The 16,619-nt window shown below is 42.7% G+C and overlaps 1 protein-coding gene across 4 annotated transcripts in view; it reads right to left on the bottom strand.

Annotated features, from left to right (window-relative positions):
- SMC4 (structural maintenance of chromosomes 4) overlaps nt 1–16,619 on the bottom strand; it is a 53,239-nt gene that overhangs the window by 1,120 nt on the left and 35,500 nt on the right. For all 4 annotated transcript variants that reach the window (XM_087725308.1, XM_014067943.2, XM_014067944.2 and 1 more), the window contains 7 exons: nt 15,923–16,049; nt 13,554–13,743; nt 12,633–12,777; nt 11,596–11,769; nt 11,054–11,236; nt 8,886–9,118; nt 6,026–6,209 (listed from right to left, as the gene is read on the bottom strand). In XM_087725308.1, the coding sequence (XP_087581434.1) occupies nt 6,026–6,209; nt 8,886–9,118; nt 11,054–11,236; nt 11,596–11,769; nt 12,633–12,777; nt 13,554–13,743; nt 15,923–16,049 (1,236 nt within the window). The remainder of the gene's footprint in view (nt 1–6,025; nt 6,210–8,885; nt 9,119–11,053; nt 11,237–11,595; nt 11,770–12,632; nt 12,778–13,553; nt 13,744–15,922; nt 16,050–16,619) is intronic.

Below are 16,619 nucleotides of genomic sequence, written 5' to 3' on the forward strand. Positions count from 1 at the left end.
AGTGTATCAGGTAAGAACCAACACCCATTCTCCTGTGATCGTGGAGACAGCAGTCAGACTGGGACGTACCAAAGACTGGGCTGTCCACTAGGGTGGGGATACTAAAGAAAGTCCGTTAAGGCACAAGAACTTGTTGCAGCACCCTGTGCCCAAAAGCTACGTCAGCCGACGCATACTTGTCTAACTTGTAATGACGTATGAAGACTGTGGGAGACACCATGCGGCTGCCCGGCAGACTTCTTCCAATATGGCTTGTGTGGACCAAACAGCAGTTGTCGCAGTACTACTTGTAGAATGAGCAGTAATGTTTAGAGGAAACTGTAAGGACTGAAGTTCGTAATACAGGCTGATCCACCGTCCCAGATTCGACAACAAAGCCTTGTTACACAAGGAGGCCCGGTGAAAGGATACAGAGAGCTTCCGAGTGGCGGAACGAAGCAGTGCGGTCGATGTAGATCTTGAGGGCATGTTGTACATCAAGAGTGTGCCTCTTACGCTCCCTTTCATGACGAGGAGACGGGCAGAAATCAGGCAAGGTTAACTCTTGACCTCTGTGGAAGCAGCTATTCACCCTCGGTATGAATGTCGGGTCCAGTCTTAAAACGACTCAGTCTGGGTGGAACACGCATAAGTGCCTGGGCAGCCAAATCAGAAATACGTCTGGCAGATGTTATAGCCGCCAAAAACGTCTTAAAAGGACAAGAGTTTCAAAGAAGTGGATCTCATAAGTTCAAAGGGCTAGGAAGTCAGAGCCTCTAGGACACGAGGCAAGTCCCAAGTCGGATACCTATGGATGGCAGGGGGACGCAGGTTGGATGCTCCACAGAGAAATGACTGGATCAAGGGATGAGAAAGTAGATGGTCAGAGGCAAGACTGTCTAGGACAGAAGCCAAAGCAGCCACCTGTTGGCATAATGTATTAGGGGTAAGACCCTGGTCAAGCCCACTCTGTAAGAAGTCCAATATCTGTGGAATGCACGCTTTAAGTGGGTCAATAGTCTTGTTGGTACACCACAGTGCGAATGCCCGCCAAATGGCATCATAAATGTGGTTAGTAGAGCTTCTGCATGATGCCTGAATGGTAGCAATGATGTTGAGGGAAATGTTATCGGCTGTTAAGGCTTGCCGCTCAATTGCCATGCGGTTAATTGTAGCTACTGGGGATCGGGCTGACAAACTGACCCTTGGTATACAGACAGGAGACCGTGGAATGTGCCATGGAGTGGAGGTTGACAGTCACTGAGTCAGCATACCAAGGCCGGCGTGGCCAATTCGGCGCTAGCAGCAATAGTTCTGTGTCCTGCTCCAACATTTTCCAAATTACTTTCTGAATATGGGGAAGGGCGGGAATGCGTACAGGAGACCTTTGGGCCAATGGCACCCGAGGGCGTCTACTCCTTCTGCCATGGGATCCATGAACAACGAGTAATACCTGGGTACCTGGTTGTTGTTTGCAGTCACGAACAGGTCTAGGACTGGGAAACCAAATCGTAGTGTCAGTCAATGGAAGAGTTTCGGATGGACACTCCGCTCCACCTGATCTATCCTGGTAGGGCTCAGCTAGTCTGCCTGGATGTTGGAGGCCTCCAAGATGTGCTCTGCCCTGAGAGATGACAGGTGAGATTCCACCCACTGGCATATCAGGTTGGACTCCTGTATCAGAGGCCAGGAATATGTGCCCCCCACCCCCGGCCTGTTTATGTGGTATTGTCTGTTAGGGCTAATATGTGGCGGTCCTGAACCCTGTGTTGGAATTGTTGAGGGCGAAGCGAACTGCCCGTAACTCTACCCAATTTATGCTGTTTTGGCTTTCTTCGAAGGACGACTGACCCTGAGCCACTAGGTCCTGCATGTGTGCCCCCCAGCCCAGTGTCCGTCGTAAGTGTGAGACGGTCCGGATCCCTGAACAAGGTCCCTTGCAAAATTGCCGGGGATTGCCACCATTTGAGGAACTGTAAGACCTGACTGGGAAGGAGAACCCGGTGAAGGGAGCAGCTCCTGTCGACCTTTTGATGGGGAAGCATGAACCATTGAAGGGTCCTGCTGTGGAACCTGGCCCACAGGACAACCCCAAAGCAAGACACCATCTTGCCCAAGACTTGGGAGAGAAGGGACGCCTTGTGTAGGCGCAGCACCTTCCTGACAATTTCCTTCAGACTGAGAATGCAGTCGTTGGACAGAAACACCCTCCCCACCACGGTGTCTATTAAGACCCTGAGGTGAAGAATGCGAGTGCCGAGAACGAGGTGACTCTTCTTGAGATTCACTCTGAACCCGTGATTCCGCAGGGTGTGAATGGTGAGAGCAAGATCCCTTTCTGCTTGAGTCAGAGACCTGGAAGAGGATGTCGTCCAGGTAACTGAGAATCCGAACTGGGGATGACCTGATGTGGGTGGCTAGGGCAGCCAGCACCTTTGTGAATACCCTGGGGGCCAAGGACAGTCCAAATGGAAGTGCTCTATACTGGAAGTGCCTCCCCACCATAAGAGAAACTGAGATATTTTCGGTGATCTATGAAGATGGGAATATGAAGGTAAGCTTTGGTCAAGTCTACTGACATGAGGAAGTCGCCTTTCCTGATTCCCTGCAGGATGGTGTGCAGAGAATGCATTTTGAACCGCCAGTAGACAATATGGCGGTTCAATGATTTTAGATCCAAAATTGCTCTCCATCCCCCGGAATTCTTTGGTACCACAAATAGGCGAGAATAAAAACCCTGCCCTTCCTGATGGGGAGGAACCGGTTGGATGGCCCGGATCTCCAACAGGTGCTGAATGGTCTGTTCCATCAGTACCCTCTTGCGAGGACACCGAGAGACTGGGCATGGCACGAAGTGTTCGGGGGGATGGACAGGAATTGCAGCATGAGGCCAAATTTAACAGTTTTAAGTACCCAATTGTCTGTTGTGGTCTCTTCCCAGCGGTGGGCAAAGAACGCCAGGTGGCCTCCAATCGGAAGAGTCCAAATAGTCATTTTCGTCGTGAAAATTGGCGGTTGCTTCCTCCACGGTAAGACTTCTTGGGGGGAAAATGCTGTGCATTTCAGTTAGATCTGTCCTGGTGAGATCCCTGTCTGGGAGTGTAGGACTGACATTGTGGAAGGGAGAATTACGTTCCCGCGTGCGCTGGCCGAAAGGGCAACCGCCTATAGTAAGGAGCGGGACGACTGTCCTGTTTTTTATAGATGGATGAAAGGCCTTGTGAGGTAAGGATCCAAAGGGGTACCAAATAATTGGATGCCACTGAAGGAGGAGGCTGCCAGGTGCCACTTGGAACGGACATCCACCTGCCATGGCTTGAGCCAAAGCAGACGCCTGGCTGTGACTGAAGAGGCCATGGCTTTGGAAGCGAACCTGGCAGCATTGAGAGAAGAATCAGCTGCATATTCAACGGCTGCACTAATCTTGTTGAGGTCCCTATGTGATCTAGTGTCAGTAGGAGAAATGTGCTCCTGAAGCTGTTCAATCCAGGGCCGCTCTAGAAAAAAAGGAAGTGGCAGTGGAGGCCCTAACGGCCCAGGCCCCTGCCTGATAGTTTTTAACGAAGGTTTGGTCTGAACTTTTCTCCTCAGGCTTGAGGACATCTTCCGGGGCTCCAGAGACCACAGTAGGGGCTGAAAGTGCTGCAACCGGTGCGTCCACTGGGGGAGACTCAAATAATTTGGTGAGTTCCAGTGCAATGTTATAGAGACGTTTGTCAAGGTTGATTGGCTATGGACCCGTGCCTGGGGACTGCCACTGCTTTTGGATCACATTCAGGAAGATCTTGGGAACAGGGATCACCTCCTTTTCCACAGTAGGTTCAGTGAATGAGGTACTGGGACTCTCAGTTGAAGCCAGTTCTGCTGGTTTTTCCTATGAAGTAGAAGCTGAAGCAGAAGATGGTAAGTTAGCAGATTTAATGGCTTTAAGCAGTAGGGATTTAAAACGATCAGTTTTAAATAATCCGGCAAAGGCCGGGGCATCCGGGGTGACCATCTCGTCGTCAGACAGATCTGAATCCCCCTGGTTATCTTGTTCACCACCAACTGAGGCCTGAGAAGTAGAAGCAGAGGGATCAGGTTGTTGAGCAGCTGCAGAAGATTTGTGCTTGTGGCTATGTGATGGAGCAGGTTGGGGCCAGCAGCCATGACCTGTTTGATGGTTTCAGCAATGATGGTTGCCATATCTGCAAGAGAGGTGTACATGACTTGGGGAATCCCTAAACCATGCGCCATAGGGAGGGAAACCTGCTCAAAGGTGCGTTCCCTATTGAGAGGGACATTAAAGAAATTGCCTCTGTTGTCAGGTTCTATAGAAGACAATTCCCCATCTGAATCTACCAGTGAAGGGCAAGGGCCCATGGGAGGCAAGACAGGTGGATCTGGGGAGACAACGTGGAGACCCTCAGGAGGAGGGCTGGGCAGTTAGAACTTGTAGTTTTTAGGCCCGCAGAAATTCTTTCTCAAGAGCCTTCTGCCTTCACTCTTCTGCCCTGGTAGCTTTAGAGACCTTGGGATTTATGCCTGAGGAAGGAGCCTCTTTGGCTTGCCTCTTCCTACTGCTCTTCACCCCCGATGGCCCTGCCTCTTCTAATCCTCTATCTGCAGACACAGCTTGGTCAGCCATCTCCCCCGACATAAATCAAGCCACAATAAAGATAGGCAACGGTCTCACCCGTTTGATGGTGAGGCGCTCATAATCCGGTCCACCTGGAATGATCCTGGGTCACTGGGCACTTGTAATGGCTGCTGCAGAGTTCGTGCCTTTTTTAAAGTGTCCAAAATGGCTGACTTTTTTTTCTTCCAAGGCTTTTCCAAGCCTCAAAATGGCCACTGCTATCTTTGCGGGCTTTTCCAACCTGCAAAATGGCTGCCAACACTCAAAGTGACTGGGCATGCCACAGAATAGCCATCGACCTCGCCTAGAACTGCTGTGGCGAAAAGGCTGGTCGCGCGTCTCTTCGAGTGCCCAGAGTCCAGGAGCGTCTTGGAGAAACAGCTACGGAGCTGTAGCTCGTGAGCTGGCTGATCCGACTGCAAGGCAGGCTTCCTGAGTGAACTCATGGCTGCAGGCAGTCAGAACAGCTGAAGAGAGGCAGCCTGGAAGCAGTTTTGAATTTCCCTCCAATTTGGTCAGAAGAAAAAAATGAAATACAAAGCCAATTTAAAGGGAAAAAAAATTGTAAAAAACTGTCAATTAATGCTATAAAGCTAAAATTTGGAGGAGAGATCAATTCTCACTGCTAGTCCTGGTTGGACTGAGTCTGAACTGGGAAGGAGTCACAAGGATCCGATGACATCGTAAGTGTAGACTCAGTCCAATTGGTTATTGGATGGAGTAAACCCAGTCTGGCTGCTGTCTCCATGATCACAGGAGAATAAGGCACGCAATAATAACTAATTCTGAATAAGATGTGAATGTATCAAAAGAAAGAGGAAGAATGAGAAAGTTATGGTTCGCTGGAATAGATTAAATTTTCAAGAAGAATAAGAACAAAAGACATGTAGTAGAATCAATGAGTTTGAAAGGAGAGAAATATGAGATATATACTGAAGAATGTTGGTATAATTTAGTTTTAACTATATTTCCTTTTTGTTATCTCATACAAGGCAACAGATATATCCAACACATCTTCCTCCTTTCTCCCCACAACAACAACCCTGAGAGGTGATTTGGGCTTAGAGAATGACTGACTCAAAGCCACCCAACAGTTTTTACAGTGGAACTTGAATTCACGGTCCACTTCTTTCTAGTTGGTACCTTAACTATGCAAAATACTGCTTACTTTGAAAAGAAACAATGATGAGTATGCATGCACTAAAATACTGATCATGTACATTTTCTACAGTATTGGTACTCACAGTTTTTGCAATTGTGAATTAATCAAACATTTTGAAAAATTATTTTCAGATTTCATTTTCTTAATTTGTGGGAGTGTACATTTTCAAAGAGTTCAAAAGCTTTTCCCAATAGTTTTATGTACACCTGTTACCTTGATATTAACATATATAAAGTTTGAATGATGTTAACTTCTATAATACTTACATATATGTAAAATGCTACAATGGAAACATTTTTAAAGTCAAGGGCAGCGTCAATTTCATCCATGAAATAGAGAGGGGTTGGCTTGTAATGATGCAAAGCAAAAACCAAAGCTAATGAGCTCAATGTCTTCTCTCCACCTGACAAGTTAAATATCTTCTTCCAACTTTTCTTTGGTGGTCGAACACTGAAAGATGATATTCACAAATGTATGCTTTACTTAATTTCACATTGACATCAAGATGCTTTAAGCAAACCAAAAGCATATAATACACTCACTCAACCTTGTATTTCTCTCGGGGCAGTGGAGATGTGATCTTGAATTAAGGGGAATAGAGATCTCACCCTTGCCATGGTCAGATCACTCCTTGCTGAGGCTTGACTTTAGAATGCTACTCCCCCATTGCAGGGAGGTGGAGCCGATTAAGTGGTTCCGCCCCAGGCGCCTGATGGACCCGGAAGGATTTCAGAAGGAGCTTGGAGGGATACCTGACTCCCTTACCCACAATCCGACAGAGTCCTTAGTCGTGTCCTGGAATGTTGCGGCACTGGATCGGATTGTGCCTTTGCGGCCTCTCCGCAGCAGTGGATCCAGGAGGGTGCCTTGGTTTACACAGGAACTCTGGGAGATGAAGCGCCAAAAGAGACGCCTAGAGTGACGCTGGAGGTTTAGTAACTCCAAATCTGACCGAACACTATTAAGAGCCTTTATTAGGACTTATTTAGTGGTGATACGGGCGGCAAAATGTACATATTTTTCCGCTCTTATTGCATCCGCGGAATCTCGCCCAGCCGCCCTGTTTAGGGTGACCCGCTCCCTCCTGAAAGGTGAGGAAGCAGGGGAACCCCTGCAGGGAAGAGCTGAGGAGTTCGTACAGTTTCTGTTGGATAAAATCACTCAGATTTGGGCAGACCTGGACTCTACTTGGGCAGTACCAGCTGAGATGCTGAGGAAGAGTCTTAGTCAGATTTGCTGGGATGAGTTTGAGTTTGTCACCCCTGAGGAAGTGGACAAGGCCATGGGAGTGATGAGTGCCTCCACCTGTTTACTGGACCCGTGTCCTTCCTGGCTGGTTTCGACCAGCAGGGAGGTAACACGAGGCTGGCTCCAGATGATTACGAACGCATCTTTACAGGAGGGGTCTTTCCTGCAACCATTAAAGGAAGCGGTAAGGCCCCTCCTTAAAAAGCCTTCTCTGGACCCAGCTATTCTTAAAAACTACCGTCCTGTCTCCAACCTTCCTTTTTTTGGGAAAGGTTGTTGAGAAGGTGGTGGCGTTTCAACTTGACCTTGAATGAAGTAGATTATCTAGACTCCTTTCAGTCTGGTTTCAGGCCTGGGTACAGCACAGAAACCGCTTTGGTCGCACTGACCGATGATCTCTCGCGGGCCAGGGATAGAGGACATTCCTCTATCCTGGTGCTTCTTGACCTCTCAGCGGCCTTCAATACCATCGACCATGGTATCCTTCTGCGACGGTTGGAGGTGGGAATGAGAGGCACCGTTTTAGGGTGGTTCTCCTCTTACCTCTCTGACAGGTCGCAGTCGGTGTTGGTCGGGGGGACAACGGTCGACCCCTAGGCCCCTTAAATGTGGTATGCCGCAGGGCTCGGTCTTGTCCCCCCTCCTATTTAACATCTACATGAAGTCGCTGGGCGAGATCATTCGACAGCACGGGGTTAAGTACCATCAGTATGCTGATACACAATTGTATCTCTCTGCCCCGTGCCAGCTCAGTGTAGCGGCGGACGTGATGTGCTGATGCCTGGAAGCTGTTGATCCTGGGGGGTGAAAACTTACACCCCTCAGAGAGGGCCTGCAATCTGGGGGTCCTCCTGGATTCACAGCTGACACTGGAACACCACTTGTTGGCTGTGACCAAGGGGGCCTTTGCCCAGGTTCCCCTGGTGCATCAATTGTGGCCCTACTTGGATTGGGAGGCACTCCAAACGGTCACTCACGCCCATGTCACCTCAAGGCTGGATTACTGCAACGTGCTCTACATGGGGCTACCCTTGAAAAGTGTTCGGAGACTGCAACTAGTCCAGAATGCAGCCACACGAGCGATATTGGGTGTACCTAGGTACACCCACGTTACACCTATCCTCCACGAGCTGCACTGGCTACCTATTGGTCTCCGGACGCAATTCAAGGTGTAGGTCATTACCTTTAAAGCCCTATATGGCTTAGGGCCAGCATACCTGCGAGACTGCCTACTGCCACATTCCTCCCAATGGCTGGTAAGATCCCACAGGGTGGGCCTCCTTCAGATGCCGTCAGCCAGACAATGTCGGCTGGCGGCTCCCCAGAGGAGAGCCTTCTCTGTGGCTGCTCCGACACTTTGGAATAAGCTACCCCCAGAAATCCGGACCTTACCCACTCTCATGGCCTTCAGAAAAGATGTTAAAATCTGGCTATTCCGGCAGGCCTGGGGCTATTGACCTCATTGTTGAGGTCAAGCCCCGATCAAAACGAATGGATGTGTGTTGATTTTAACCTGTTTCATTTCATTTTTTACTATTTCTTTTTCCCCCCTCATTGTAAGCTGCCCGGAGTCCTCCGGGATTAGGCGGCCTATAAATCGTATAAATAAATAAATCTATCATCTCAATAATTTTCCATTAATCCTTCAGACACATCAGAACAATCATTATTTTTGTAGTGCAATTTAGGGGCTTAGATTTAGACATCAATTGTTACTCTGTGGCTAAACAATGGGCTGTGAAACCAAGTTTTGTGGTCCATATTCGTAGCCCTTATTTTATCCTGGTCCATCATGTAGTACTAATTGATCTTGTATCAGGTGCAGCTTGCTTTTAAAATGGCTTAATTCAAATTAAGAAAATTACATGCAATACCAACCTGAACATAATTCCTTCAGAGAACGGATCCAGACTGTCAACAAGCTCAAGTTCTGCATCCCCTCCTAACGTAAGCATCTGATAATTTTCCTTTAGCTTATTCGTTATGACATTAAATCCTGCCATAAATTCATTAAGCCGTTTTTTTCGAAGGCCTTCAAAAGCTTCTCTGAATTTGTCTCTCTCATTGGTAATATCATCCAACTCTGCCACACGTTTTAGATACAGCTCTTCCTAAAACAAATATTAAAAACCAACTAAATGAAATTAAACAATGTATTTAACAATTCAATGAAACTTAATAGTGCTGAAATACTGGAACAACAGTGATGTCATCCTTAACTACAGTACAAATTGTCTTTGCTGACCAACCACTTGTTCAGCAATAGAAGTTGCCATGGTGCTGAACAAATGGTACTTAATGATGGATTCTTGAAAAGCTGACTGCTCCAGCACGTCTGAGGTCACATGATTGTGATTCGAGCATTTGGCAACCAACTTGCACTTAGATTGTTTCAATGTCACACACTCATGTATTCATATGATTGTCATTCACAATTTTCCCTGCTGGCTTCCAAAAGGAAAGGCAACGAGGAACCTGGCAGGGAAGGTCACAAGTTGCTGTGGTAATCCCCATCTTCCGTCTCCCAGCACTCAGACTGCATCACACCTCCTTCCCTCAACCTCCCAGCACTTATCCTGAGCCATGCCTCCTTTTTCCCTTAGCAACTATCCCAGTGCAGCCTCATCCCCAACTTGGCCAGGTCTCTCCTGCCATCCAACAGAACCCATACTCTTTCCTTGGACTCTCAGCACTTCCACTTAATGACCATTATGTCTTGGGGTTACAACAGCAATTGGGACTACCCAGATTGCCATTATTAAGCAATGTGTTCATGTGATGTCATGCTTTACATGTTCCAGTCCAAATTGCGGTCTTAACCTAAGGATTATCTGTACTATTTATTAATTTAAATCCCATTTGGTAATTCAGAGTTGTGTTCTTGTAAAATTCCGCAATCTGAAAATTGAACTTATCACTTCCATTATTTCTTAGATCTAATATTTGGTATACAAATACCTGGGTATGTCAGTATGACTTCATACAGATCATTTTTTTCTAACCCACTTATTTATTACCTCACGTGTCATTTCCTTCTTCGTGGACTCCCACCCCTATGCAATGTTTATTTTATACAACAAAAGGCATTAATGAATGTAATAGTTTTTAAATAGAATATAAAATTTCATAAATGGTTCTTAATTTCAACAAATGTTGTCCCTATAAGGTAGCAAAAGTGAATACAGTGGATACAAAACTGTACAGGTAGTCCTGGTGTTACAAGAATAATTGAGATTAGAATTTGTTATTAAGTTATGCAGTTGTAAAACACTAGATTGCATTATTGCATCATTTAATGACCGCAATTCTAGCTATCCAAATTATTAACAGAGCCCCAGAGGTTGTTAGGCTAGGACCTAGCCCAATCCAAACCATTCCCAGGTTGGTCCCTCCCAGGCTTCAGTATGGTAAGAGGCTGCCTCCTCTTTAATTTTCCCCATCCATCTAGCTCCCAACCTCTCTACCATTTTGGTCTGAACAGTGCCATTCCTTGACAATATAATTGGGACTAAAGTGCAGGCTTCTAAGATCTTTTAAGGAGGCTGAACCTGTCATTCTCAAAATCACATGCCATTCTCATAATGCTTTGGAGAGTCTTGGGGAAATTATATGGGTCATTCTTGTGATATCTTGGAAAGCCTTTGGAAAACTTCTTTTCCGAAGCATTGTGCACATGCAATTTGCAGAATGGTCTGAATGGCCCTTGAAACTAAGCCTAGTGTGGCCAGCTGCTATCTCACATAGGCACTAGGCCAGGCACGCCTCAGCAGCAGTGAAAGAAAGATGGCAAAAACCAACTGGGCATGGCAGTGGAGCATAGGAGATGGCTAGGTTTTGTTTTGTGGCCAGGGTTGATGCTGCTGTCACCGGGTGCTGCTATTCAAGGCAGTCAAAAGGGAAGAGATGTGGAAGAGCTAGGTGTATAGATGGAGATGAAGTTTGGGTGGGTTGTCAAATGCCTGAATTTTGACCACATAGGCTATAACTTTGGGACTAATCTATATTAGCTTGTAACAATTCTACAACAATATTGGAAAAATTCTTACCTTTTTATTATACTCAGCAATGGCACTCAAGTTTGGTTTCATTTCATGACACTGAGCTTCCAAAATAGCTATCTGATTTTTTATAATATCCGGATCGTTAATATTTTCTAGTTCATCTTGAGTTAGCACTGGAAGGTTTTCTTGTTGTTCAGCTTCCACAGAATGCAGTGATATCTTTGATATCTAAAATATATTTTATTCAGTGAATGAGCAAATTACCATCCATACCAATAGCAATTGTTTTAGAGGGGATTATAGGAGAGCTTCTGGAGGTTGTAACGAATGAAGCATTTCATTCATCCCTAGAGGTCTCTTCCTTGTATAATCCATGGCTATAAATACGCATGCTTTACCACTTCTCCACCCATGATACGAAGCCTAGCACAAAAACCATTGACTGCTTCAATATTATATCTTTACAAATTTCAACATATGATACGTGTGGTAATACATTGTGTTATATGAATTAAGCAACCACCTAGTACCTTTTTGTAAATGTCTAATTTGTCTTATTTTTTAAAAATATTATCGGTATTTATTACCTCCTTTTGCCAATACTTAATCTTTAATTGATGCTCAGCAATGTGACTGTCTAGTTGTTCAATTTTAAGCCTAATATTTAGAGCCTCTTTTTGTAGCAAATGTTCTTCTTCTTGTATAGCTTTTATTTTCTGAAGCACCAAACAACGTTCCTCTTGAATCTCTGGTAGGGATTCCTTAACAAGAAGTTAAAATTACATCTTTATTATTTGGTTATCATAAAATTTGCATTTCTAATGATTTATTTCAAAATACCTTTTAATGCATCTTTAATTCATATATGTACATAGTTACCATGCAAAATTAAAAAATAAATTTTATAAAATAAAATTAAAATATTTGCAAAGCATCAAAAATAGTCAAATTTCAAAGAAAAGTGATTGGAAAAGCCATACAAGTTTGTCTGCTTAGGTGACAGAATAAATTAAAATATTGTTTTGCTTTGAGTTATGGGCAATCTCTTTCCTTTCTCATAAAGTCAGAAAATATCCCATAAATAACTACATAAAGCCGTCATCAATTTTTGTTTGGAATGTTTTAAATAACTGTTTTTCCTGAACACTATCTTATTATTCCATCTACAGTCTACTATATAAGGCTTTTGATTCAGTCTCCAAAATGAATTCTGGAACACATAGGAGCATAATATCTACATGAAAGGAGGAACCACCACCAAGACCATTCCTACCAATACTGTCAGGGTGAGCCACTAACATATAAAACGAGAGCAAGCCCCACTCCCTTCTACCAACTGATGTTACATAGTTTAGTAATGAAACATCTACAAGAAAACAAGCTCAGAGAGCACCAAGAACCCCACGATTTTCATGGTGGTTTCAAAAATTACTGTTAAAGATTATAAAACAGCAATTCAGTTTACACAGAACTACTTTAACAGAATATACCTTAAAGCAAAATGATTTTTTGGTAATGTTGAGTGCTTACCAGAGAATTCAGGAGAAAATATTATTGTTTTTTTTTTTACTCAACAAGCACATTTTATGTTCATGTATCACTATGGCCATTTTAAAATATATACCTCAGCTTTTTTGCTGTTATTTATAACTTCAGCAGCTTTTTCATCTAATGCAGTCAGCTGTTCTTTTAAGGTTTGCATATGGTTTTTATTTTCTTCAATTTCTTTCTCAGTGCGAACAATTGCATCCTCCGTTTTTTTCAGGTTTCTATAAAGTATATAATATATATAATAAAATTCCTTTTTAACATGTATTAAATATATAAATACAATAAAGACCACACTTTCTGCAGAAAAACTGACTACATTGCTGTTTTTTTACTGTTAAAACATGTGCTCATGTTTTCAATTTTTGTCTTGTATTCATTGTTTAAACCTCCACCAAGAAATATATCAAAACCTTTTTCTGCATCTGAAAATATTGTCACTTTTTAATTGATCTACTCCACTTCATTTATTATAAATCTTTTGTTATTCATTTTCCCTTTGATCCACTTGATCAGTTTTAATTATTAACATCCATGCGGCTACTCTGAGTAAAATTATAAAAACTGTAAATATAACAATGAAACATTAAAAATAAACAAGGAAAGTACAGCAATATACTTTACATGGGTGGAAATATCTGTGCATCTTATGGAGCAAATATGGGTGACAGGCAACAGTGGCAACAATCCCCACCACCTGGAACAGCTGATCAGCGGTATTCCAGGAGGCCTATGCAACCGCCATCACGGTAGCTCAAAGGCAAAGGCTCCAGAGTTCCCCAGCAGAGGCAGCAGACATGGAGGAGGCAGGCTGTTTGCTGCAAGGACGCTAGCCAGATGAATACTGGATGGACTCTGGGAGTCAGATTTCTTTTTCTTATTCTCCTCCTCTAAACCTAGGTGCATCTTATGGTGCTCCTAACCATTACCGAAAAGTACTGTAAATGTAATAATTGCAATAAATATCACGACGTTGGTTCATAATAGGAAATCATACCTTTCTGATGTCTTGATTGCTACTTGTGCTTTCGTAATGGCAAAAGTGCACTGATCTATTTCTTTGTTGATCTTATCAAGACTGTCCTGATGAGCTTTAAGTTTTTTATTATTTATCTCAATAATGAGATTATGTAGTCTCTTAACTTCTTTTTCCAGTTTGTCAGCTTCTGCAGCCACTTTGTCATATTCTGTCAAAAAAATATCTTTATTAATATTTCAGTGCATATTTAAAGATGAGATTTTAAAGACCTTTTGTTTTGAATTTACCAACAATATTATGGCATTGGTGGATGACCTATAACTAACCCAGGATAGGAGTAGTACATCCATCCTAGCTCTCCTTGCTCTCTTGATGGCCTTTGAACAATGGTATCTCTCTGGACCACTATGGTTTTTTTTTTTGCAGTGGTTTTCCAAGGCCAATTACAGTCAGTGGAAGGGAATAAGTTGAACCCTAGGTCCATGCTTTAAAGAATGTCAAGGCTCTGTCCAATTCCCTCTCCTTTCTAATATCTACATGAAGATGCTGGGAGAGGTCATCTGTCAGTTCACGGTGGCTATCATTAATATGCCAATGATTCAGAGTGTAGATTTGTCTCTCTATCTAAATGAAGCTGTCAAGATTTTCCCAGTATCTGGAGACTGTGTGGCTTTGGATGGGGAAAAACAGGTTGTGGTTCAATTCTACCAAGATTGAATGTCTGTGGATTTTGGGTTTCGCAGAGCTGGAAGTTGCTGAATTTCCATCTTTGGTTTTGGTTGGGTGGGATTACACCATTCAAGACTTCTGTTGAGTTTATATTTTAAAATAAAAATAGATTGTCGTGAAAGCAATTGCCTTGGAAGGCTCCTGGAATGGGGCTGAAAGACGAAAATGGAAGCAGTATGCTCTATCCCATATTTGGGTAGACCAGATTGCCCTGACAGACCAGTCTCACAAGGAAAAAAACACTCATTTGAGACTTGGTGCACAATCTGGACATTCTATAGGATTTACAGCATCTGCTTGAAGAGTAGGCAGCAGCTGCAACCAGGAGAGCCTTTGCACAATTATGTCTTGTATGCAACTTGCACTCATCCATAAACCCTGCTCATAGTCACTCACACTTGATCACTCTAAATGAAACATATAGCTGTATGGATGACCTTGGGGAATGAGGGGAAGAGATGTACCTAAGAAACAATGAGACAAGAGAGGATGAGCTTCAGTGACTTAATGGTTAAACAAAGAAACGTAGGAAGGGCCTGCCCTAATGGATAAAGCAATAAAAAGCGGTGGTGATAAGTTTGCATTTTCAGACTTGCAAGATTCTATTAATGTAGCTTTACATTAGTTCATCTTAGTCATGTTTCCTGTCTACTTCACCTGGGAGGGTTTACAAGCAAATCTCATTATACTCATGTAACTCTGCAAGCTGTACTGGCTCCTAACAGGGTTCCAGGAACGATCCAAGCTGCAGGTTATTTAAAACCCTACATAGCAAAGGTCTGGATTACTTGAAGGATCGCACCTTATTCCAAGAATATCTACATCTCCCTAGGGAGGACATGCTCTGGCTTCTAAATTGTCATCTTGTCATCATTTTGTCATCATCCAGGAAATCTGCCTTTTTTCACTGATCTCTGGAACAATCAACTTCTCCAATATATAACAGACCCAACAATTTGTCTTAAGGAATGCCATTAAGACTTGGCTCTTCTCAGTTAAGTCCAACTTCCCCTAGATTTCCTTTCTTATATACTGTTTTAAATTTTATATTTATATGTTGTCTGTTTATTGTTGGTTTATGGTTTTCTTTGTTTATTCTTTTAAAATATATATATTGTATGTTTATGCTGTATGTTGCTCACAGCAAACTGTTTGGGTTGGGCAGTTTTATTAAACTTCAAAATAAATTATTTATGAGAGCTATTAAAAGTAATAAAACATTCTGGCTTGTTTTCTGAAAACAAAATCAATGAAAATAAAACAACATAATAGCAGGTACTTAACTTCTGAGAGGAAAAATGTGAAAAAAGAGACTTAACTGTGAGATAACAAAAGATCCACTGAAATATTTAGGCCTTTACTTGTCATGATGCAATAAGGATATATTTTGAAAACACTGCAATAAATTATGTAAAGAAATAAAATAAGGCCTTAAAATATAGAAAAGATTAAAACACTGCTAGTTATGACTTAAGGCGACAAAAAACCTCACGTTCCAAGATAGACCGATTTCAAATGACACCAATTCAAATCCAGGATTTAAAAAACAGCAAAAACATTTAATGGATTTATATAGAGTAGGGGGAAAAACCAAGATTAAAATTCAAAATTTTGCATGACATAAAAAGACACCCCCCTCCCCAAAGATTTTTTTTTACCTTCTTTGAGGTTATTACATTTTTTCTCCATTTCTATTTGCTTGACTTTATCGGGAGCAGAAGCAATTACATTTGCTTCTAGTTCTTTAACCTGGACTTTTAAGTGAGCTTCTTGATCCATCAAACTCTAACAGATAAAAATAGGCATGTTAGCAGTTCACACAAAATATTCAAGTTCCTCAGTGCAATTATCATTCAGAAAAAGATGAGCAAAGACCATGAGTACTGCATAATCCTCATGAAAAACAACTCTCAATTTACTTTAGACCAGCAGACTCCCCACAACCTACTCCTGAATACAATTTTATGATATGATAACTTCTGTCAATAAATGAAAATATCCCTTTTGTCCACTTGCTTCTGAGCATTATTAAAATGAATTCATAATTCCTAATCCACATACCTGCTCTGAAATTCTAATTTATTTTACATATTCATTTATTAAATTTCTACAAACCCTAGGTGACTTCATTCCCAAATGAAGAATTTAAACTTGTAAACCTTTACATTATGACTTAATCTGAAGATAGTTGTCTTTTACTAGTTACATTAAGTAACAGAAATATCACTGTATAAAGGCAGTCTTTAGAACCATCTGTAAAGTACAGGATCAAAAGAACAGTTTTATTTTCTGAGATTCAGAATTTTGCATTTATTTCCTTGGGTGGTTAAATAGGACTGTGTCAAAATCTCAAAA

Source organism: Thamnophis sirtalis, unplaced genomic scaffold (genome assembly GCF_051295495.1).
Source record: "Thamnophis sirtalis isolate CommonGarterSnake01/CBP01778 unplaced genomic scaffold, rThaSir2_p1.2 scaffold_11, whole genome shotgun sequence".
NCBI classification, from domain to species: Eukaryota; Metazoa; Chordata; class Lepidosauria; order Squamata; family Natricidae; genus Thamnophis; species Thamnophis sirtalis.